The 25,191-nt window shown below is 37.2% G+C and overlaps 2 protein-coding genes across 2 annotated transcripts in view; one reads left to right on the forward strand and one right to left on the reverse strand.

Moving 5' to 3' along the window:
• The window catches only part of LOC127869607 (bone morphogenetic protein 1 homolog), a 35,258-nt gene extending 26,860 nt beyond the window's left edge, over window positions 1–8,398 (reverse strand). The window contains exon 1 of the mRNA XM_052412262.1: window positions 7,893–8,398. Within this exon, the coding sequence (XP_052268222.1) occupies window positions 7,893–8,061 (169 nt within the window). The 5' untranslated portion in view covers window positions 8,062–8,398. The remainder of the gene's footprint in view (window positions 1–7,892) is intronic.
• A 7,547-nt stretch (window positions 8,399–15,945) lies between these two features.
• Window positions 15,946–24,345, forward strand: LOC127866317 (phospholipase A2, membrane associated-like). The gene is made up of 5 exons (XM_052406788.1): window positions 15,946–16,293; window positions 19,137–19,185; window positions 22,411–22,534; window positions 22,923–23,047; window positions 23,488–24,345. The coding sequence occupies exons 1-5, from the start codon at window positions 16,285–16,287 to the stop codon at window positions 23,637–23,639; spliced, it is 459 nt and encodes a 152-aa protein (XP_052262748.1). The 5' UTR covers window positions 15,946–16,284; the 3' UTR covers window positions 23,640–24,345.
• Window positions 24,346–25,191: the final 846 nt, after the last annotated feature.

Genomic DNA, 25,191 nt, shown 5'->3' on the forward strand with positions numbered 1-25,191 from the left:
TGTTTCCGTCAACATTTTATATAACTGTAGCATATACGTCTTGTTTCTGTCAATATTTTATATAACTGTAGCATATACGTCTTGTTTTCGTCAATATTTTATATAACTGTAGCCTATACGTCTTGTTTCCGTCAACATTTTATATAACTGTAGCATATACGTCTTGTTTTCGTCAACATTTTATATAACTGTAGCATATACGTCTTGTTTTCGTCAACATTTTATATAACTGTAGCATATACGTCTTGTTTTCGTCAACATTTTATATAACTGTAGCATATACGTCTTGTTTCCGTCAACATTTTATCAAAGTTCCGTCGATTATCCAAAGATTTAAAGTGATCATTATTGTGGACCCGTGTCTATTGCAGTCGCGGCACAGATCTCATGGCGGCCACAAGCATACTTTCATACAAGTGGAAGACTGAAAAGAAATCTGACTGTACAAACGATTAAAAAAATATCTGTATGCTCCTCTAATTATTCTTAAGACCCTGCTTCTACGCGCCTGGATTCATAATCAGATTCAATGAGCGAGTTCGGTGCAGTGTTTTCGTGTAAATTAAGTAATAAGGACAACATGTTTACAATATAACAATCGGAAACCAAAACTTTTCTAAGATATTTATGCAGAGCAATAGCTTGAGTGGAATTTTAGAAAAAAATGTCAAGTTTGAGATTATTAGTTGAAAACTATTAACAAACCACAAATAGCACATGTGTTCTTAAATATCGATTAATCCACGAGTGAAATGCATCGTGCATTTTATACATGCCGATACATAGTTTCGATTCAATAGAGCATAGAATTGATTTTTCGTTTGCTTCACGCACAATTCGGTACAGTTTAAATGACATAATTTATATTTTAGCACAAAATAAACGCAAACTGTTGAAATATTAGCTAGAAACTAGTAACATGAACTAAAATAGTTCACAATATACTTCTGACATACTCCAATTACATTTGTATCACACAATAATTATCGCAGACTATCGGAGGCTTGTCAAATGATGTGACGATTTCACCCGAATGATATGTTGCCAAAGAAATGAAAATTTATGACGTTTCTCCTTGAAATGTGACCTTTGCATTGACTGAGACGTTTTGACTTTGTTCGCGCCATATATGGGAAATTATGATCAAAACTCATATTTAATTATCCCATACATTAAATAGTTTAAGAATGATAAATCAAATCTGTACAGACGGACAGTTGAACACACATGCCCGCCAATCTGATACATTTAAATAAAATCGGAGCTAGCGATTAAAGGACTTGTTCCCTTGTTTTGAAAAAATGAGATATATTACAAGAAAATGAGATATATTACAAGAAAATGAGATATATTCCAAGAAAATGAGATATATTCCAAGAAAATGTAACAATTAAATATTGTTGTGATTTAGGTTCACGAAAAAATACACATGTTTGTTCCAAAATAACATAAGAATTTAATTTAAAATAACCGATAATTACGTGTACATTCTACATTATACTATTAATTTATATAAGACTTGATCAGTTAATCTTTAAGTGCCATGTACACAATTTATACAAGTTTATGCCGCCACACACTTGTTTAATTAACTTCATCTTATGTATACACGCGTTTTTATTTTCTGTACAACTTTTCAAATAGCCCTTTCTATTCTAAATCATTTGTTTTCGCAAACGGACAGCATCATTTCACATTTGACATACCGATATTTGTACGTTACAGTTTTCCAGAAATTCGTTGACCAGCATCTCCATCGGTTCGTGCAAGGGACGGCTCAGTAGATCAAAAGCGCGTCTCGGTCAGTAGTAACCAATAAACGTGCAAGACACCGAATGATGACGCCGATGGGATCAATCGATTGATGCGTTTGCAGTTGGGAACAAAGAAATTTTACTGGCATATGGAATGGACACATAAGGTAACCATAAACGAATAATCACAGCATAAAACTGTGGATGGGCACATTTTGCTCTTTTCATCGGGAATAAACACTCCTCATTGCTTTACAACACCGAAACACCCGAAGAGATTGTTAAGGTGACTCCAGTGTGCAAACCAGAAATATGAGTTATTTGCTCGTAATAATGATTCCGCTTAAGTAACTTCAGCAAACGGGTTCAAGACCTTTTTATATTGCGCAAAGTCAGAAAAAAATAATTGAAATGTGACATTTTAACGTTATGCTAGCCAACTAAAGGTACCAATCAAAACAGAACTCATTCGTTAAACTTAAAGCGAAAAGGACCGTATATAATCTCCCCTGCATATGTCTCCTATACACATGGAGGATACATGAATTGAACGAAACTCTTTGTCGTGACAAAGGCCGCTATATTGACACCACTACTGTTATTGTCTTTGGCAGATCATTTATTGAACTTTGTCGATATTGTCTCCATTACAATATAAATGGAGTTCGGTCTATTGTAGACGGGCTCTAAATGACGCGGTTCGCTGTCGATAATGTAAAGCTAACGATCTGTCAGACGTGCAGTCCGACTGACACGCTACCCCCGAACAGTCCCTGTCAAAATAACAATGTCTGAACATTTCGCCAACACAAATCAAGTGTCTTGCATGGCACATTTGATACTCGACGGATATCATTGTAAGACAGCTAAAGGAGAATGTCATATTCAGTTGACGCGCGCATTCATTTCACGCATAGAGGGTTCCGAATGAGACTGTTCCGCCCAAATGGGCAATTTGATTGGCCCGGCGAACATCTGATTATCGCGAAACCGGTCATCACTTTCACACCTCAAGATTAGAGAAACAGAAGCACGGTGTTAGGTTTCGTTTAAGAAATAGGTTTGTTATTTTAAAAGTAAACAGACGAGGCTGTACATCTGTTTCGAAATGGTAAGTTATTTTGTATAGTGCTGTAATTCAAAATGTTCACAAATATATAATTGGTTGCTTCCCTCTGCACACGGCCCCAGCAAATTGTGTGGAAATGAACAACCATTTATAAAATAAAAATAAAAATACTGGACATCAAGTTTGATATTAATGCACTATTCATTCTTTCTGTCATTAATATCAAAATAGTAAATGTACAACATTTATAGATGCAGCTTGGCGTACAAGAATACGGCGCGAAAATAACGATTCCCTGAATTATTCTCTGTCATACATACGTATCCCCAGCCTTTTTAATGCCAAAAAGTCCTAAAATTGACCATCCTGACTTTTATGTGTCGTTGTGTATACATGTAAATGAGCGCTCACTTGCACTCGGTCACTACCCATACTTAACGCATTTATGCCTAGCATAAAAAAGGCCTTGGCAAACAGCGTAGACCCAAATGAGACGCCGCATGATGCGGCGTCTCATCAGGGTCTGCGCTGTTTGCTTAAAGGAATTTCTGTAAGAATATTCTAAATATAGAAATAAATATACTGGGCATCCCTAATGTTGAAAATAAATTGATCCAATTAAGAAGGATGGGAGAGTCCACAAGGCATAAATGGGTTATTACCATGAATTGTTTCCGAAATATTCGAGGATTCTCAACAGCAACATGTGCCGCATAAAATATTATTTGATCACTTACTCATCTATTTAAACTGAACTGTGTATGTGACTGAACATACGTATTCTTGGTATGAATGGACTTGTCGTAAGAATCCTTAGGGAACACATTTCATCATCGCGCAAAAAATGAAGATGTCAGCAAACATGATTTATGAAAAGCGGTCACACAGGGGAAAAAAAGAATTTCGTTGTCATTGTCGTTTCGTTTAAATCATAGATATGTTTGAGACGCAATTTAGAATGCACTTGTGATGTATGTGTGTCATAGTAGTTAAGTGTCATAAACGTAGGGAGAAAAACTATTTTATATCAGAACACATAGTTGGAGAGGGGAATACATGGTTCGTTGGTAGAATTATATAGTGGGAAATAAATCAGTAAATTTCTATGAAATATAAGTGAAGTATATCTTCTGTAACACCGACTTGACCCATGTCGCAATGTATTGCCATCACAAGGAAGGGTTCATAACTTTACACGTATTTAATATTTTATATCGGCCAATTGATGCTACCGGTACTTAATATGATGCGCCTTGAAATTAGCACGTACCGGTACATAAAGCCGTGAACGTTTACATAATTATAGTATATATATATATATATAACAGAAAAATAAAACAATATTTTTATCTATCAAAGTAATACTTCACATGGTGGCTAGAGAATACAGAGAAATAGAAGCGTATATCTGTAAATGAAACAAAACTTTTTAGAGAACTAAATTAACAGCAAATACGTGACGGCTCCATAAATCAAGGACACGTTACGTTCAGCAGTGACCATTATGGGTTCAAGCGATCAGAGCGATGACCCCACAGAACTCAATAGATTGAGGGGTTTGCACTTGGGAAATTAAAAAAAAATGCGAAGGATACCTATTAATTTAACAATGTGAATGTTCTGTTTCACGTCGTACTTTAATGATTAAAGTCAGGTTTAATAATGAAATTCATTTTGTAAAACAGTAAACCCACGTTTTCGAAAAGAATGCGACAGTGAATGCTCTTCCTGCGCATACTTGGCTGTAAGTACAGGTATGACACGCAGTTGTATCTGAACCGCAAACTCTTATATATTATGTATACATTCATAACAATTCCTGTATAATAAATGCTGACAGGGATCGTGAGTCAAGTATGCGGATGTATAAGCATTCGTCTGGTGCTTTTTATTTCATTCTACCGCCAGTGTTACGATACTTTCTATTAACTGTGTGTATGGTGCAGTTTAACCTATACGTTTACCTAAGGAACCCATCAATCACTGCGCTTCATCGTTACCTGTTCGAGCATTGAATTATCTCATCATAAATAAAGATTATTCGTCGATAAACTACAGTTTCCTCTTCGGGGTTAAAACAACCAACAGAGACCCTGTCCTGCCTGTCTTACCTCTACTGTTCGAACAGCTGCAGCCAAAAGGATGATAGCGAAAAAAAATATGTATCGCTACATTAGATCCTAAAATCTTAAATGTGAAAACGTAATGTGAGCATGTGCAGTTTCATGATGATAACGAGCCTAAATACTAGCAGCCTATAAGTGTTAAATTTGTTTCGAAATACAAAATAGCAGCGATGCATGTGTAAAAATACTGCACTTTGAAACATGCCAAAGTACGGTCTCAGCCAGTCAGTGTATCATAGACGTGAATGCATCGAGGCTGCCTTTGCTTTCATATATAAATTCCATCACATAATTGAGCCGCGGCATGCACAAATGGGTCATAAGCCATATTCTGCCAGCGTAGCTCAGACCAGCCTGCGTAGTCTGGCCAGGGGCTACCCTGTTCGCTGTAAAGTCGCGAAAGGTTTTTGGATCTGAAGAGCACACAGGGTAGCTCCAAACTTTTATGCACGTATATATGCAGGCTGGACTGCAACTTCACAGACCGCATTATGCATAAGACCCATTTTTGCGTGACAAGACTCATGTTACTTTTCTATGGTACAATTCACTTTATATTGATATTCACCAAGACAGTTACAAGAAAATTCTCAGCCATTTAACATGTATGATGATACAACATAAAATCACTTTCATTAGATGTGTCGACCTTCATATTTCAGACACAATTTCAGTAGTTTGTTTTTTATGGCCAAATATCTGCGCATGTATTGAAAGGTATTAGCCGACGGGGCGTAAACCGCACATTCATGATTACTTTTGTCTACAACTGTTTGAATCCCATGCGAAATAACGCGCGTTCGGTATAAAGTACCTTAATAAAAATCCATGCAAATGCCAACACTACTTATGCGGTGTGAAAATGGCCGGTTTCCAGATAAACATTAAACTTCACTCACACAAAGGTCAATCAGTGAAGTACATTAAAGTCGGCAGGGCGCATCAGGCCGGGCACGTGTCCACGTGCACCAGGTGGTACAGGGTCTGAAGCATGTGCTCCTAAGTTCATAAATTGACTGTAACGAAGCCAACTATCAACATATGGTATCGTAAATTATAGGAGAATACAAGTTTAATGAAGGAATGAGTATTGGGTACATGCGTTTTGTATTTGACGTTAGGCAGACAGACAGAAGAGCGAATATGCCACTACCGCTAGTTCAGTGATAACACGCTTTAGTTATTCGTACATGACAATCTTTGTTAGAATATTAATTCATGTAACAGATCTTATGCTATAAAAATGTACTATCTATATACTAATTTTGAACCGAACATTTTGTACACGCTGAAAACAAAATCTTTCTAGTAAAGAATACTATGTATTTTAATTACGCATTTTCTCATTATTTACTTTAAATTGGTTTCTAATCACAAGCTCGGTCAAAGGACTGCGTATTAATGAAAGCCTTAATGGGTTACGCGGTAGCAAGTAGCACGTGGTTTCAAGCGAAATCCAGACAAATTGTGCTATATCCTGTAGCAAATTAATTTGATGATTTTCTGATACCTGTACGTAAGTGAATCGAATTTCCAAGATAAAATCGGAGATAAACACACGGGTCGTAACATTGGGAAAACTTATATACGCGTTTGAATGTATAATTGAACATCGTAGTTAACTACTAGGCCTTGTATTACGAAAATACCTTGGTCAATATTCTGACTCAAGTTTGAGTTTGCTCTCAATTTGTACATCAAGTTTACCAATTATGCTCGAAATTTGTTCACATATGCTCTTTTAAGTTTTGAGTCTGACTAAACACTGACTATGAGTAAGAATAGGTGAATATGTTTTATAGCTTACAGAGATTGGAGGGTGTTCGTTAGCTGACAGACATTCTGAATGCTCAGCTAGGTAGAAACTTAAATCTCATCCGAGTTGAGCTTAAAAAATGGAAAAAAAATCACGATAATTGGCCCTGGAAAGTACTAACTGAACTTGAACCATTTATACCGGGGTAATTGACGGATGACTGCAAAATGTGTCCAGTTGATGGCCAATATATATATAGGACAAATGAAAAACGACAAAAAGATTATAGTATGAGCATCAAATTATATATTATCATGAGAGAGTTTAAAAAATGGTAATGAGATACTCGCGTTTATCCATTTAGAAGGTGTCTAGGAATACAAAATAAGACTCTTTCGGATAATATTGCATATAAGTTAATATTGCACATATGTTAGTAATACGTAAAATATAAAGGAATCTATACAGACATCTTTTGGCTAGTCAAATTGCGGATTTGATATTTCAATTAGTGTTGTTTGAAGCCCGGTATATAGTCTGTAACCAGCATATGAGAACCGTGTGAACGATATTACGCAATTGCCATTCCGTTATGTAAGGCGTTTTGGAACAGAGGGACAGAAAAGAGATTAAACGACATATACAATAAAAAAATGGGTTATTGACATCGAATATGTTAACACGCTCTGTAACATATAATGTGCAATCGTACTTGAAATGCTAATTAAAGTTGACATGTGCACACTGCAGTGTATGGAGGATTTCACTCCACATGAAAGAAATCACTCGGATGAAGCGATTCTAAGCCCTTCAAACCGAGCTCATGGGTAATTAATTCTTTATTGTTAACAATATCAGGAAGCATTCAAAGCTGAAGTTAAGTTTTTCTAGTGCAGAGTATGATAATATGCAATCATGAAGTGCAAGCAGTAGTAGTAAAATAAATAGTCGTCGTCGTCGTAGTAGTAGAAGTACAAAAAAGTAACACCAGCAACAGCAACGTATGCAATAATTATTATCTAATTACAATCTTGAACATGTAGTCGGTCTAGTATAAAAATAAATTTGAAATGCAAAAATCATAATATTTGAAGTACAAGTACTAGTGGAGAAATGAAAAGGGGAGGAGGAGGGAAGTAAGAGAAGTATAGTAGTAGCACAATTAGTGTAGCGAGTAGTATACTTACATGCTTTGCATGGATCCATGTATATGTCGTTTGATGTTTTGTGCGGATATGTTCCATATTTTGGTGCATTTTCTATTAAACCAGACCTCGCGGTAGAGTCACATATCACATAAATCCAATATGTTGAAAACTGCCAAATTAATAATTTGCAACCCGTCCGTACCTCCATGGTTTATTGCAAGTATCACACTGGTCAGAAACTATATATATATTCAATACAAGATTATTACAGACCTTCAATATTCTCTGCTATGCCAGCGCGCTCAAAACTTGCGTTAATAGTAAACTTCGCAAGTGATAGACACTTAACGTCAAGCTATCTGTCTATCGCTTGCTAATCCCTTTAATCCCTAAGCATACAAAATGATACTCAATGAATAAAGCAATAGAGTCAATATCGAAATCCCTTGCTAAGTCTATCAACAACACAGAACCCTTTTACGTGCTGGTAACAATAAACGCTCCAATAGATCTAGTTTATTCAATGAAAGAAGCATTACGTTAAACCGGTCGGTAACACAACACTATATTTAAGACGGATAAAGTACTGTGCGGTGCAGTATGTTCGATAGTAGTAGTAGTTCCTCGCATCTTACTACGCACGGGTGAAATTAGTATATTGATTTACACGGGGCATCTCAATTTACCCAATCGTTTGGTTAACAATGCATATGTTTAAATAAAAAATGAAGAAATAGCAAATGAATTATTCGTTGTATACGTAATCATGCCTCGTTGTTATAGTTCTATAAGATGAAATAATATGTCAACTATCGCGTTCATATACATGAATTACGGTATAATAATTTTTAGAAAAATATGCGTATATGCAGCCACTTGTGCGGGGTTTTATTTCAGTAAAGAGGAAGTTCAATAATAGCTTTCTTAATATAAACATATTATGACATGCATTATTTAACCAATCCGCAAAACAATGATAGGGTATTACAATTACAACGTGGTTCAGACATTCTGTACTCTCGGCAACATGCACTGACTAGATACATGAGTATGACAGACTTCGACGAGGAAGTAATTCTCATGTAAAACAAAAACATGACAGGAGTAGTACGATGCTAGGCGATCCACGAACATAAAAAATCATTGTATAATTGAAGGAAATGCATAAAGTTAAACTGTATTCTAACATTATAAAAAGTTTTTGTGGGTACAATAAACCACGCATGTGCGTAAAAATGTGACTGTGTGTTGTATTTTAACAAAAGACATGTTTTTTTTAAAGTAAGACTATACTTAAGTATCAGTATATCAGATACTGATATGTCTTACGCGTATGTAATACAGATACTGATATGTCTTACGCGTATGTAATACAGATACTGATATGTCTTACGCGTATGTAATACAGATACTGATATGTCTTACGAGTATGTAATACAGATACTGATATGTCTTACGCGTATGTCGGACCGTATTTGGTACAAAAACGAATATGGTACAAGTTTGTACCATATTCGGCCGAATATGGTACAACTGTCTAATTGTACCATATACGTATCTGCAGTTTTGGGGTAAAATGCCTGACCGAATATGGTACAAACTTGTACCATATTCGGATGAAAAATGTACCACATTCGTTCCGAATATGATACACACTCATCATCGTAATCATCATCATCATCATCATCGTTATCTCATCATCATCATCATCATCATCATCATCGTTATCTCATCATCATCATCATCATCATCATCATCATCATCATCATCATCATCACATCAATTATCAACACCCCAATGATCATCATCGTTGTTATCTTTACCACCACCACCATCATCATCACCATCAAAACCAACATCATCATATCCATTATCATGATCGTAATGGTGATCACAAAAGTTTTTTTTGTGATGATAATGACAGCGATGTTTTCGGTCGATAATGAGGATGTTGTGATGATGATGACGACGATGAGAATATCATCATCATCATCGGCCAATAAACATCGCCATCATCATCATCACAAATACTTTGTTATCATCATCATCATTATCATCATCGTCGGCCGATAAACATCGCCGTCATCATCATCTAAAAACTTATCATCATCATTATAACCATCATCATCGTCCGATAAACATCGCTGTCATCATCATCCCAAAACGTTTGTTATCATCATCATCATCATCATTATCATCATCATCATCATCATCACCACAATCATCAAACCCCAATCATCATAACCACTGTCATCATCATCACCACCACCATCATCAGCACAATTTTTTTACCATCATCATCATCACAAATGTTTTGTCATCATCATCATCACATATTCATTTTACATTTTGTATTTTATAATTTGTTTCATTCAAGAGATTCAACAAACTTGTACTTTTTTCATTTATTGGTATACTGACAGGATTTTTCAAAGTAATATTGAAGAACATAGAACAGCATTTAAATTTTAATCCAACTGTAGCATTTTGACAAGACATAATATACATATATACATTCATTTAGTAGCAGCCAAAATATCCCAAATGTGCTTCGTAAAAAGTTACCAGTAAATGAGCAAATGACAACAAATTTCCGGTAGAAGAACATAATCATCAATCACAAAAATAACATAACAGGTTTCCAAACACCGATATACATGTATATTTCACCTGTAATGTCTGTACATGACATCTATGATATCATACCAACCGATTCCACTAACACGCAAACGCAGCCATGCGTTTGCCCATTTTGGCCCCTTGATGATTTCTTTTATTGCCGAAATAAGACCGCTGTTTCTGCCCGCTCTTGTTAATAGGAAACGAACGCTAACAGGATTTCTGTTACTAGTATCTAGTCCAATATCCGGCCGAATGTAAATTCTAGGTGTTTGCAAACTCATTGACCTTATTAAATCTCTAAAGGGTTTGCCGACCTTCGCCAACACAAACTGGATTGACGGGTTTGATTGTATGCAGAACTTAAAAATTTCAACTTGAATGTGAAGTGGTAACATCAGAAATGGAAAAGTCGTTCGCTTCTGTGCCCTCCTATTGTTTATCATATCTTGAAGCTCTTTCAGGGCTGAACACACAGAGACGTCACCGTTGTCGCCAGAGTCACCGTTGTCGCCGGAGTCACCGTTGTCGCCAGACGCAGCGTTGTCGCCGGAGTCACCGTTGTCGCCGGAGTCACCGTTGTCGCTGGAGTCACCGTTGTCGCCGGAGTCACCGTTGTCGCAAGAGTCACCGTTGTCGCCAGACGCAGCGTTGTCGCCAGATGCAGTGTTGTCGCCAGACGCAGCGTTGTCGCCGGAGTCACCGTTGTCGCCAGACGCAGCGTTGTCGCCGGAGTCACCGTTGTCGCCGGAGTCACCGTTGTCGCTGGAGTCACCGTTGTCGCCGGAGTCACCGTTGTCGCAAGAGTCACCGTTGTCGCCAGACGCAGCGTTGTCGCCAGATGCAGTGTTGTCGCCAGACGCAGCGGTGTCGCCGGAGTCACCGTTGTCGCCAGAGTCACCGTTGTCGCCAGACGCAGCGTTGTCGCCTGACGCAGCGTTGTCGCCAGACGCAGCGCTGTCGCCAGAGTCACCGTTGTCATACGACTGTTCTAAGCGTGATATTATGTCCTTGTACACGCGTTGATTGATACGGATACTAACGTAATGCATGCCAAATCCTTCTGGGAAATACCCCAATGCAATTGTTCCAACATCACCATCGAACTTTCCATCTGCTGACACAATTGATGAGTGTTCTAGTCCTCGGGTAGAAACTACCAGGCACTGCAAATTATATTCTCTCATAAGTGCAATGAGCGTGAAGTTGTCGCCGTATGTCCCATTCTTAGACATATTCTTAACGTATTCATCAAATGTTTCATCATAGACAAAAGTTCCATAGAAATATCTGTTTTCTACAATGTGATGGACTGCTTCCTTACGTAAAGCATCTACGTCTTTGTATATACCAATTTTACCAAGTTGATGCGATATAGCAGCAAATTGACAATTTCCATCCGGATTTGGGTCCATGGCAATATTCACCCCATCCAACAACTGCAGATTTTCATGGTGTGTTAAAACATGATAGTACTTAGTTCTGTGATTTTGTTTCTCTGAGCGGTTCTGTTTTAATGAATGTTTTTTAATTTTTCGTTGTTTCTCTAACGCAACAGTTAGGCTAGTCATGTTTTCGACCCCAACCGATTTGCTTACGAATCCAAGTTCGGGTTTGTTCGGTACTTGAAATGACACGATATAAACACCATTTCGTTTTACTTTTTCTACATTGCCTTCGATAACATATCTTTTGGTTGGCACCCTGGATTTTCGAAAGGGATAGCGAATTAATACTGTCTCTCCTACTTTGTACTTGCTTGGGGAAGTTGCGTTTTTCAACAGCGACCTGTAAGCCTTTTTATTTGCTCGCCGTATGGTTTTCTTTATTTCACGAGAACTATGACGTTCTTTGGTAAAAACATGACTTCTTCCGTAGTAGGCTTCAAAGGGCGTGAGACCCCCAAGAACTCGTTTGAAACTTGTGTTTATGGCATAGGCTAAATCTTGAAGCCCTTCGACCCAGTTAAATCCACGTTTACTTTTTGTTGCAAATAGAATCTTGGCCTTTATAACACTGTTTGACCTTTCACACTTGCCCTGTGATTGAGGATGATACGGCCTACTATTGATCATTTTGATGTTGTACTTGTTCAACAAAAGTTTCATACTAGGGCCTTTAAATTCCAGTCCGTTGTCACATTGGACGATGTCAGGGGCAAGGTTAACCATCAACACGTCCTCTAATGCCTTTGCAACTTCACGCGAACTCTTCGTTTTCAGGGGTTTTGGCATAACGTACCTAGAATAAACGTCCACGACTTTTAGAATATAACTGTATGTGGACCCCTTGTAGCTAACACTTTGATTTTTCATGTTAATTATGTCAATCTGCCATCTTTTGCCTGGTTCCTCTTCTGTAATTGTCTTTGGCTTTGGCTTGTTTGTAAATCTCGGATACTTCTCATGGTAATACTTGCTATTGTACAGTATTTCAAGGATAGCTTGTTCCGAGAACCCCGTGTAATTTACTTTCAGTTTGTTGTAAATAACCCTTGCTCCACATCCTTTGTTTTCCATGAACATCTTCTCAACAAATCTAGGAAGATCTTCTTTCACAAGGACTTGCTTTCCGCCACACAATAAAGAACCCCGGTCACCAAGCTCGAAGTCCTTACGTTTTCTAATCATGGCCAAACAATTATTCTCTTCAGGTGTCCGTTTCTTCACAGGGACATCGAACGATCCGTTTAAACATCTGACAATAATGTCGTACTTCGACCTGGGCAAGCACCCTAATTGCTTCCTTTTTCTCCTAATTGCTTCCTTCATCTGAAATAATATAATAAGTTATTATACATTTATACTTCATTAGTTAATAGAGCTTGTATTGAACACCGCGTGTCGAAAACGAATGTCTCACGACATGAGCTGAGCTAAAATCACTCGTCTGATAGCTCCGCTAAAATTTACAATCCGAACTTCCGGGCAATATGCGCAATGAAAGTAGCAAGTACTTCATGTAAAGTTTCATTGAAATCCAACCGAATTCAAATTCAGGGGAAAAATAGCGGGCAAACTTATGGCGGTCAACGGACAAACGGTCTGTAGAAACCAATGCTACGTGGATGGAAGGGATATAAAGAAGGGGCCCTGGGGGCCTAGGTCGCTCACCAGAAGTCACGACTAGGCAGGGTTCGAAGGTCAAAGACCTATAAACTCCATAAAATTTAAAATGTTCAAATCTACAGATTACAGGAGCTCGATCTGATTTTGGTGGAAAATACACTTTCGAAAAAATGACTGTAGCTTAAATATTTTAGCAGTTTAGGAGTTACGCACCCGGAAGGAATGCCACGGACAATTGGATAGACGGACGGACAACTGCAAATGCACTCTGAGGGGGGGGGGCATAAAACATAAAAATCAATGCATGTTAAAACATCAATGCATATTAAGACAACTGAAAATTAAAATTATGTACAGTACTTACTGTCAAGAATTCTTTTGAAGTTTGAAGAAAGTTTGGATTTCAATTCTTTCTAGTCGAAAATCACAACTTTTCTTGCCGACCGCCAAGTCAAATATGGTTACTGACTTCTGAGTAAGACTCGTGTGCAAAATTCCCGCCTTTTTAAAGCGGCACGTTATCAAAGAAAAAATCGGAAACTTCAAAGCTTTGTCGGCTTCTCAGCAATATGACGTCGGAACGACAAATCAACTTTACAAAGTAATGTTTAGGAATACAGTCACACCTGTCTAAAGCAGCCAGTCAAACATCCTTATTTTTGGAGAGATATATTCATTTAAAAGAGCTCAAAATCTCTTAAATCGGATTTTGGTGAAAATACACTTTCGAAAAAAAAAGTTTTAAGAATTTGAAAATTGCTATTATCTCCACGAAAGTATCTGGCCCGCCCGGGAATCGAACCCAGGCCGCCTGCGTGCCAATCTGACGCGCAACCGACTGAGCTAGCCGGCGAAACAGTTACACAACCAGCAAAATCCATGTAAAGTGTGATAGGTTAGCTGTTTCTGTTACTGCTAGTTACGACGACGACGACGACGACGACGACGATGATGATGATGATGATGATGATGATGATGATGATGATGACGATGATGATGATGATGATGATGATGATACTTTTGTCACTTCCAATATTAGGTTAATACAATGTATTTGAGTTTGAAAAAAAGTTTACACATCGGCAGACTATTTCATTTATTAAGAAATACATAATTTATGTACCATATACGTAGGCCATTTTCATTTTTATGAGTTTTTTTGGTATGTACCAAATACGTTTTGGCGAGCATAGAAAAACTTATTCCAACCGAATATGGTACAATGTTTGTACCATATTCGGTCGAAAATTGTACCATCTTCGGTCCGAGTATGGTACATTTGTACCATATTCGGCCGAATATGGTACAAAAGTACCATATTCGTTTTTGTACCAAATACGGTCCGACACGCGTATGTAATACAGATACTGATATGTCTTACGCGTATGTAATACAGATACTGATATGTCTTACGCGAATGTAATACAGATACTGATATGTCTTAAGAGTATGTAATACAGATACTGATATGTCTTACGCGTATGTAATACAGATACTGATATGTCTTACGCGTATGTAATACAGATACTGATATGTCTTAAGAGTATGTAAAACAGATACTACTATGTCTTACGCGTATGTAATAACACTTGATAGCTATTATCGCATCATGATTAAGAAAATGTGTGGAACAATAAACAACGCGCGTGCTTAAATATATATCTTTGTGTTGTATTTCAACAATACATTTTTTTTTAAACTTAAAACTGAAATAAACTGGTATCCTGATATGTCTTACGTATGTTTTAACACTTGATAGCTATTATCGCATCGTAATTATGAAAAACAACTGCAAATTTAATATTGAAAGTCGTCCTAATGAATTAAGTCCCCTGACATGTATCACACGTTCTTCGTGATCATGTTCCTGAGCAGCTGCGCAGCTATCAGATAATGCTATTACAAATAACACAAAATCGTGCACAGCAAATGCAGTAAAACGTTAACCGTAATGCAACTAATAAATAACAACAATTGTTTTAATACTTTCTATTATGTTTATGGTGTACTGTTTTTATATCAAACCGATGCGTACGCGTGACCAAGAATAAAACAGTTCACAAATTATGTCTTTCTTAAAGTACATATGTTTTTCTTGTAGTACTAAGTACGTGTTCATTTGTGAATATACAAATATAACAGTTAACTTAATTGCATACAACTAAGGTTGTTATTTGAATAACAATCCCATACAAGACAGTGAAATCGGACTAACCTGCATGCTCTAGCATATTTTATTTTAAATACCAATGGCGTAATTTCATGTCAAGACCAACGGCCAGGTTGGAACTAATGGTGCTAATTCATACATTTTACGCGTACAGACTTTTTGTTCCGCACATGCTAATCTGGGACGACACTTAACGCACATGCATTAAGCCCAGATTTCCCAGAACGAGGCTCAGTTAAATTTTCATTCAACACAAACACGTATAAATATTAACTACCCATTCGGGAACTCATTGAAGAATATTTTAAAGAAAATGTGCGGTAGTATTGTGCTAAATTATTGCTAATCAAATCGTTTTTGTGTACGTGCAACACTTCATTTAACCGGAAATCATTAATGTGTAATTTACATCGATAATCAAACCGAGCGCGCCTATATACATGCAATAAAAGTATTGGTTTTCTTATTTCCGCTTAAGAACGCAATTATTGATGTTTAGAAATCGCTGATTTACATTAGTTTTAACTAAAATACATGTAGCAGGTGTGTGATACATTCGGGATTGTTTAGATAAATGACGAAGGTATAAACTTTCGTATTTTACAATACCTGTATATCCGTACAGGCTTATTTATAATTTAGTTACTACTTTTGTTGAACGTTGTTGCAAATAATAGTTAAAATGCAAGATAATGACTTAAATGATGTTAACATATACATGTATGTTCAATTTATTATTTTCTTTGTTTTGTTGCTTATGTTTTATCGCATTGTTGTTGTTTTTTTTCAACAAACAATTCTATGAATACTTAGGTAAATAGTTTGTTTGTAATTGTTTTGATATACCCGTCGTTTTGTGAAACCCTTTTCTGTGGCCCTTGCGGAATATGAACATAACGAAATAGACGTCATGGTAAACAAATTGCCAAAGACTTGAAGTTGTGACATATTTGACCTTATTTAACCAAGAATCAATCATGACCAACATATTGTGAAGATAAAAATGCTGACTAACATATGTTATCTCTACAGTAGTAAAAAAGTGTTTCTAAGATTTGACCTTGTGACTTAGTTTTTTTGGACACACATTACCAAGATTGAAACTTGGAATATATAGATCTATTATTTATATGAACATTCTTTATAAAGTTTTATCCAGATTGAGTAATAAATGTCGCCTCTTAAGATGTAACAATGTGTTTAGCAGACCTGAGCACAATATACTCAATCTTAGCTATTATGATTATGATATGAACGGCGTCCGTCGTAATGCGGTATCCGGTTTGCGGTGTGTGGTCAACATTTAGCTCATTACCAATCTAGATGTCACCTTTTTATCCAATTTTGATAAAACTTGGTCAGAATGTTTATTTGGACAATATCTAGAGTTAGCTTGAATCTGAGTGGCGTGCGCCGGATTAAATGTTAGAACTTGTGTGTATCATTAGTGTGTTATTGTCGTTTGTGGTTCAATTTATCATGTGTCCCCTTTCAAAAAGGGGGAAATATAGCAGTCGCAATGTCCATCTGTATGTCTGACCGTCTGTATATATGTGCGAAATCTCTTGTATAAATCACAACTTTGTAAAACATAAGGATTGATTTTGAACTATCTTTCCGCAAATTCCATCATACGACGACGTGTCGCGTGTAGCAACCGTCTTCCGAACTCAATGGTGAAGGTCAAGCATAGAGGTCAAATGTCAAATCTCATTGGCACACAAGGTCAAGCATAGAGGTCAAATGTCAAATCTCATTTGCACACAAAATCAAGCATAGAGGTCAAATGTCAAATCTCGTTGGCACACAAGGTCAAGCATACATTACAAGATTACGATTAGGCGAACAATGAGATTTACGGTGGCGCAGAGGTGACATTCACTCCTCTTGTTTTCCTTTCCCGTTCCCACGACATACTCGCGCTAGGGAACGACTTTTTTACTCATGGTAACGAGACTTGGTAAGTCGTTCCCACGACATAGATAACTCGTTCTCTCCTCTTTTCATTGCACTCCTCCCGTTCACTCGATTTAGTAAGTCGTTCCAACGGCAAAGCTCACTCGTTCCCTCGATTTAGTAAGTCGTTCCCACGACATAGCTAACTCGTTCCCTCGACTATTAAGTCGTTCCAACGATATAGTTAACTCGTTCCTTCGACTTAGTAAGTAGTTTCCATGACATAGCTAACTCGTTCCCTCGACTTAGTAAGTAGTTCCTTCGAGTAAGTATGTCAAGGGAAATAGAAAGAAAAAATGTGTGCAATTAAAAAAATAATTATTAGAGGAATTAATTTTCACCTTTATGCCACCGAATTTAAGCCATCTTGGCCCTCGTGTTTTTTTCTGTCTAAAATTTAAGCTTAAATCTAGTTTTTAAACGCAAATGACCCTAATTTGAAATTGAATAAGAAATTTGAAGATAATTGTACTGACTAAGTTTGACTCGTAAATGTGGCTTCTAAAGAAGTAACATTGATTTTGTTGTTAGATTTGACCTTGTGAAATAGTTTGGGGCGCACCTGACCCTCGTTCAAACTCGACCTAGATGTTGTGAAGATAAATTTCTAAAGTGGTAACAAAGTTGTGACCTGATTACACAGTTTTTGGACGCACGTATTCCAGATTTGAACTCCTACTACACATTGTCAAGATAAACATTTTCACAACGTTTCATCATTATTGAGGTAAAGATGTGGTTTCTATGCTTGTAACAGTTTCTTTCTTAGATTTAACCTGGTATACATTAGTTTTGACGCACGTGGCTGAGATTATTACTCTGCTTAGATATTGTTCCCATAAGCATCCTGACAAGGTTTCATCAATACTGAGCCATCAATGTTGCGTTTACAGTGGTGACCAAGGTTTTCTAAGCTTTGACCTGGTGGCCTAGTTTTTGAAGGGATGTTTCCATATTCAAAGTTTGCCGTTTAATTTGCAAGATAAACATTTTAACCAAGTTTCATCCCTACGCGATCGTAATTGTGACCTCTATGGTGGTAACGAGCTAAATTTTGACAAAGACGACCCGAGATACACGACGCACGACGACGGACACCTAACATCATCTGACCACAATATCTCAAGACCACTTCACATGTGAGCTTACCACAATGCTTACAGAAGATTAAATGTTTCATGTGAACTTGTTGCATATGTTCATATTCCATTGATAGTACTTTTAAAATCAATGGAATGTTGTGAAAATTAAAATCAGTCGTCCTTACCTAATTTAATAAATTATACCACAAAAAACAAGCATGCGGATAATCGGATAAAATAACAACATAACAGTGAAAATAATTAACGTTCAATAAGTTTCTAGAGCTTAAATTTATTATCTTAAAATTAGCCGGTGTAACTGCGACGTCAGACCTTTACCAATGAAGTAAAGGTCGGGCACCAGTATATTGCCATCCTTCTCTTGCAGGTACCCGGTCTCTGTCTTCTGATCCTTGTTGGGATACATGCAGTGCACGGTACGTACAATGACATGAATCTAGCTCATAAATATGAGTATCGCTTGGGGAAAAACGGTGCTAAATGCATGTGCGAAATATGCCTGTGTAGACTTCATAGTCTAATCAGGGACGACACTTTTCGCTTGTATAGTATCATTTATTTAAAGTTAGTCTCTTCTTTGAGAAAATCTATTTAAGGCGGAAATTCGGCCTTATAAGCGTGTGTGGACCTCAAACGCTGATCTAGGACGACACTTTACGCACATGCAATAAACCACTTTTTGCCAGACGATGCTCATGCGTGTTCTACATTTTCAGATTTAAAGTAAATGTTCCTAATGCACGAACGAAGATTCCGTGGTCTTTACGTTATTTATAACTTACTAGTAGCTGTTCAAAAATGCTTAAATCTGAGTGTACAATTTGGTTTCTGAATTTATTAATTTCTATGAAAATATATTCTTGTTAACCTACGAATGAACGTTGACTGTTTGAGTTATATTAATGCGCGAAACTTTATTTTTTATGTGTACATCCGTAATTAAATTACGTAATAATGAGATTTCGATGCAAAATAAAAAACATAATTATCCCCACGCTTTTTGAAAAGCTTGGGGATATTGTGGTTATCTCCGCCGTCTGTCTGTCTGTCTGTCCGTCCTGGCCACTATTATCTCCTACACTATTTGCACTAGAACCTTGAAACTTACACTCATGGTAGCTATGAGCATATGTGCGACGGTGCACTATTCGGAATGTTGATCTGACCCCTGGGTCAAAAGTTATGGGGGTTGGGGTGGGGCCGGGTCAGAGATTTTCCTGCGACTGTGATTCGAAAAATGCTCATAACTACTGTGTCCCTTCAGATATTGCTTTCATATTTGGTATGCATGTGTATCTGGACAACACCTTTCCACGCGCATAAATTTTTTGACCCCTGTGACATTGACCTTGAACTTGAGGTCAGTTTTCAGGTTTCGAAATCTGCGACCGCGATTCGAAAAAGTCTCATACCTACTGTGTCCCTTCAGATATTGCTTTCATATTTGGTATGCATGTGTATCTAGACAACACCTTTCCATGCGCACACAATTTTATACCCCTCTGACCTTGACCTTGAACTTAGGGTCAGTTTTCAGGTTTTGAAATCTGCGACCGCGATTCGAAAAAGGCTGATAATTACTGTGTCCCTTCAGATATTGCTTTCATATTTGGTATTCATGTGTATCTGGACAAGACCTTCCCATGCGCATAAATGTTTTTACCCCTGTGACCTTGACCTTGAACTCGGGCCAGTTTTTAGATTTTAAAATCTGCGACCGCGATTCGAAAAAGGCTCAAAACTACTGTGTCCCTTCAGATATTGCTTTCATATTTGGTATGCATGTGTATCTGGACAACACCTTTCCATGCGCATACATTTTTTTACCCTTTTCACCTTGACCTTGAACTTGTGGTCAGTTTTCAGGTTTCGAAATCTGTGACCGTGTATAAAAAGGCTCATATCTACTGTGTCCCTTCAGATATTGCTTTCATATTTGGTATGCATGTATATCTGGACAACACTCTATGGGCATACATTTTTTTTTACCTCTGTGACCTTGACCTTCGGGCAAGTTTTCAGGTTTTGAAATCTGCGACCGCGATTCGAAAATGCTCATAACGTCTGTTTCCTTTCAGATATTGCTTTCATATTTGGTATGCATGTGTGTCTGGACAACACCTTTCCATGCGCATAAAATGTTTAACCCCTGTGACCTTGACCTTGATATTAAGGTCAGCGTTCAGGTTTTGAAATCTGAGACTGCGATTCGAAAAAGGCTCATACCTACTGTGTCCCTTCAGATATTGCTTTCATATTTGGAACGCATGTTTATTTCGACAAGACCTTTTCATGCGCATGAAATTTTTTACCACTGTAACCTTGACCTTGAAAGTAGGGTCCGCGTTTAGATTTCGAAATCTTTTATGTGGTTATCTAACCAATCAGAAGAAGTGCAAGCATTTTCATCGGACAAAGGAATTTTTCAACAATGAAGCTTGTGTATTGAAAACACATATAGAGTTACACAGTAGTGGCGCAGAGATGTATTTAGTAGTCAATTGTTTGTGTTAACTCATCTGTGAAATGGTTTAGCTCATCCATCTAATGTTTATACAAGGGATTATAAAATATTGGCGCAAAGGGACACCTGTATATGAGAGAAGAGATGGAATGCAGTCAAGCATAAAAAGCATGAGAAACTCATGGAATATAGCCTCAACAATTTATAAAAGGGCTGAAACTTTCAATTTGTTCAATTACACTCTTAGACTCATTACTGAAAATCTGTCAAAATGTTCAAGAGGGAAAAATGTGAGAAACAATTTAAAGCAAGATGGACTTTGAACAGGCACATCAAAGACAGACATAAAATTCAACATTTTCATTGTTGTATACACGATTGCGATAGAAAATTTCTGAGACGCTACTATTTAGTCAACCATTTAACCTCAAAACATAACTTTTCCAAAACAGAAGCAAGAAGATTGGCTATAAAAGAGCATGTTCAGCCATCTCATAAGTCATTCCAATGAGGATGACATGTACATAATGGACGTCAGTGAAGTTGGTTCAGTATTAGATTTGTTAGGAGAGCAGGATGAGGAGGAGAAATTAGGGTTTAAATTTTCACTCATTTTTTAGGTTATTTTACATTCACTTCTTCATTTCTACACCGAATTACTTCAAATTTATACTGAACATCTCTTATGACAATCTCAACTATGCATGGCCCCACTGCCAACCCTGGGGCGCCCCTGGGTCAAACATGCAGCGTGGGGATACGCGTCGGCCTCTGCCGCGCCATTTCTAGTTACATTTTGTGTTGCTTTTTGCGACGAAATCAAAACTTAAATTAATTTCACCTTACATTAACGATTTCAACTTTCATATATATCACATCACATATCTACGAGTTGTTTCTACATACATTTACTGTATGTGTAAGAACACTTTAACATATAACTAAATATGGAGAAAAAAACACACTTTGTAGATTAAAATACGGGATTTTAAGTATTATTTTATTTAAAAATAATGAAAAAAGTATGAATTGTATGGCCATATGCATAATTTCGATTATTTTATTAACATAAAGAAGATGTGAACGTATACTTATTATAATCATACAGTTTAAACAGTGCGACTAGTACATAGTTCGATGCCTTCTAATTGACCTTGATGTAATATTTGAATTGCAGGAAGTGCTGTGGACTTTGCTAACATGATCCGAGTTGCGACTGGAAAGGCTCCTCGCCAGTTCGTGGGCTATGGAAACTTCTGTGGCCTCGGGGGCAAGGGGGAAGTGAAGGACAAGATAGACTGGTTAGCACAGTAGTATGTTATGTGTGCATGGATTAGTTGTATGTGGTACGTTTAAATCATATGACCACTGCTAATTTCAACTATAAATAATATAATGCAACAATATTTTACATATACATATCGATAATGAAAATCATGCAGCTGTGTATAGAAAGGATCAAACATGCATGTGTACGATTTGAGTGAGAATGGGTTGAATTGTGTGTCCATTACAATGCTTTAAACACATGCGAAAATAACGGCTAAGTCATTATTTATTTCTTTGTACCGCCGAAAACGTTGACCCGCGTGAAACTCAGCGCATCACATAAAGCCACTTTGTCGCATGTAGCTTTCACCTAGTACTAATGTAGAGATCCCCTCATTAACGAACACGCTACCCATGCAGGTGTTGCCGGGAGCATGACCGATGTCTGACGGAGGTGAACAGGGGCGCGTGCAGGGCCCTATTCCACGTCGGCTTCTTCGTGCTCGACTACAAGTGGGCTGTTCTCGACAATCAAATCGTCTGCTGTGCGTTCTTTTTTATTTGTGTTGGGTAAATGGGTACTTTTACCGGTGTTGCGTTATCTAGTTTTATGTATATATTTTTCTAATTGCATCTACATTTGTTATAACTGTCATCACCTTACATCGTAAACAAGACTTACAAAGCTTATTAATATTTGTTTGAAAAGAAACATTTGGCAAATACTTATAAAAGATTGACTAGATTTAATGTAAATAGCAATTTACTAGTATTCGGATTACATTTTGCTCGTCATACAATGCATGCAAAAACATCTAATGGCTTGAACATCAGCACAGTATCATAACTTATAAAGTCCAGATATTTTAAGGTTGAACAAGCACTTATATTACTAAATATTATATTATAGCTAAATTTTACGAACGAACAAAAGAACACAAAAACGACACATTTTGTCCATAATTGATGTGTATGTATATTTCAGCTGACCTGAACAATGCGTGTTCTGCCCATCTGTGCGAGTGTGACAAGGAAGCCGCCGTCTGTATGGCCAACAACGACCACCGCTACGATCCAGACTTGAAAAGACCTGCTTTGTACAACTTCATTAGATTGTTCTCTTTCTCTTTCAAATAATCAATATCGCTCTGGGAAAACCGAGCTAAATGCATTTGCGGCGTAAAGTTTCGTCCATGACTAGCCTGTTCGGTTATATGCATAGTAAATACTTTTAAAGGGACCTTTTACCAGATTTTTGATTGTTTGGAAGTTTGTCATTAAATGCTTTAAATTGATATATGTATACAAACACAATACAGTTCCAGTATAAAACAAAAATACAATTAAAGAAAGAAAAAGTTATCCTCACCTGGCTTCAAACCACTTACCCTCGGAGTAGAAGACTAGCCCTTAAAAAAACACTTTGCCATATGTGCCAACCTGATACTCGCAGTATTTTATACTTTATATTAGCAATCCTCACAATATATTACGATACTTTTCGCGTTTGTAACGCTCTATAATACTAAGGTTTTTAAATCTTTAAAAGAGGCATATAATGGATATTTTAGAGCATGCTAAATGTTCAGTATTACTGTTTCTTTGCAAAAAAACATAACTACAACAAACATTTGCAAATCGGAAACATATTTTTTTCAATTTAGTCAATTTATCAAAATGTGAAAAGGTCCCTTTAAAGGACGACTGTTGAATACGAAACTCAAGTTTAAGCGGAAAGTGTCGTCCATGATTAGCCTGGGCAGAGGCTAATCCGGTACGACACTTCACGCACTTCACGCACATCCATTAAACACCGCTTTTCTCCAGAGCGGACTCAAATATGTTCAGTAGTTTCTGAGTGTTGCCGAAAAAATCATGTTTAGCCATTATATTAATATACATTCCAAACCATGGATAATTAGAGAAGAATCGATTAAATGCAAAAGTCTGAAGATACGGTACCCTCATTAAGACAACATGTTACTGCTTCGATCCCCACTGTGGAGCGATCTTTAGATCTCCCCCATAGACACCAAGGACTGGTTCTAGTCCCAGGAAACGGACTTGATATCGTTTCAAATAAGTAGTGCGTAAATGAAATAAGCTAAAATAAATAGATTTAAAAAAAAACACAACATGAAACTTATAAGTTAAAAATATCGCTTTTCTCTATTGTACTATTTTTTCAACAAGGAACTTTTTCATATTATTAATACATCATGCGTGGGAAGCGGACAACAACAACGATCGAGGCCTCGTATAGGGGAGATAACCCTGGGTTAGAATTAGGGGTCGGGTATGGGTTAAGGCTAACGCTAACCCAAACCCGACCCCTAACCCTTACCATAACCTTTCCTTTTCCCTTTTGTGCAACCATAACTATCAATGGACGATCTTGAATAATTGTGAACATGTTGAATATAAGGAATGTAAATAACCTAAATCACATAAGATATGAAAACAACTGAATATAAAAGAAATGTCAAACATTCGAAAATCAGCAAGGCGGTGTCTGGCGATGCCGCCTTTCTGAGATCGCCACCAAGCGATATGTGCGCGGCCTCACAATATCAGTGCTCCTTGCGAAACTCTCGGAAGGACCTTTATAGCGAAGCCCTCTGAAGGGCATTTATAAATTTAACTCACAATGTATGCCCCTTTGACGTAGCCGCCCCTCGTCTGAAAGAAG

Source organism: Dreissena polymorpha, chromosome 2, assembly GCF_020536995.1.
Source record: "Dreissena polymorpha isolate Duluth1 chromosome 2, UMN_Dpol_1.0, whole genome shotgun sequence".
In the NCBI taxonomy this organism is placed as follows: domain Eukaryota; kingdom Metazoa; phylum Mollusca; class Bivalvia; order Myida; family Dreissenidae; genus Dreissena; species Dreissena polymorpha.

What these genes read in the sequence shown, in the direction of transcription:
- LOC127866317 (XM_052406788.1), top strand. An exon ending in TGGGATACATGCAGTGCACG is followed by an intron (nt 19,186 to 22,410) that starts GTACGTACAATG and finishes TTTGAATTGCAG; the next exon opens with GAAGTGCTGTGGACTTTGCT. An exon ending in CGACAATCAAATCGTCTGCT is followed by an intron (nt 23,048 to 23,487) that starts GTGCGTTCTTTT and finishes TGTATATTTCAG; the next exon opens with CTGACCTGAACAATGCGTGT.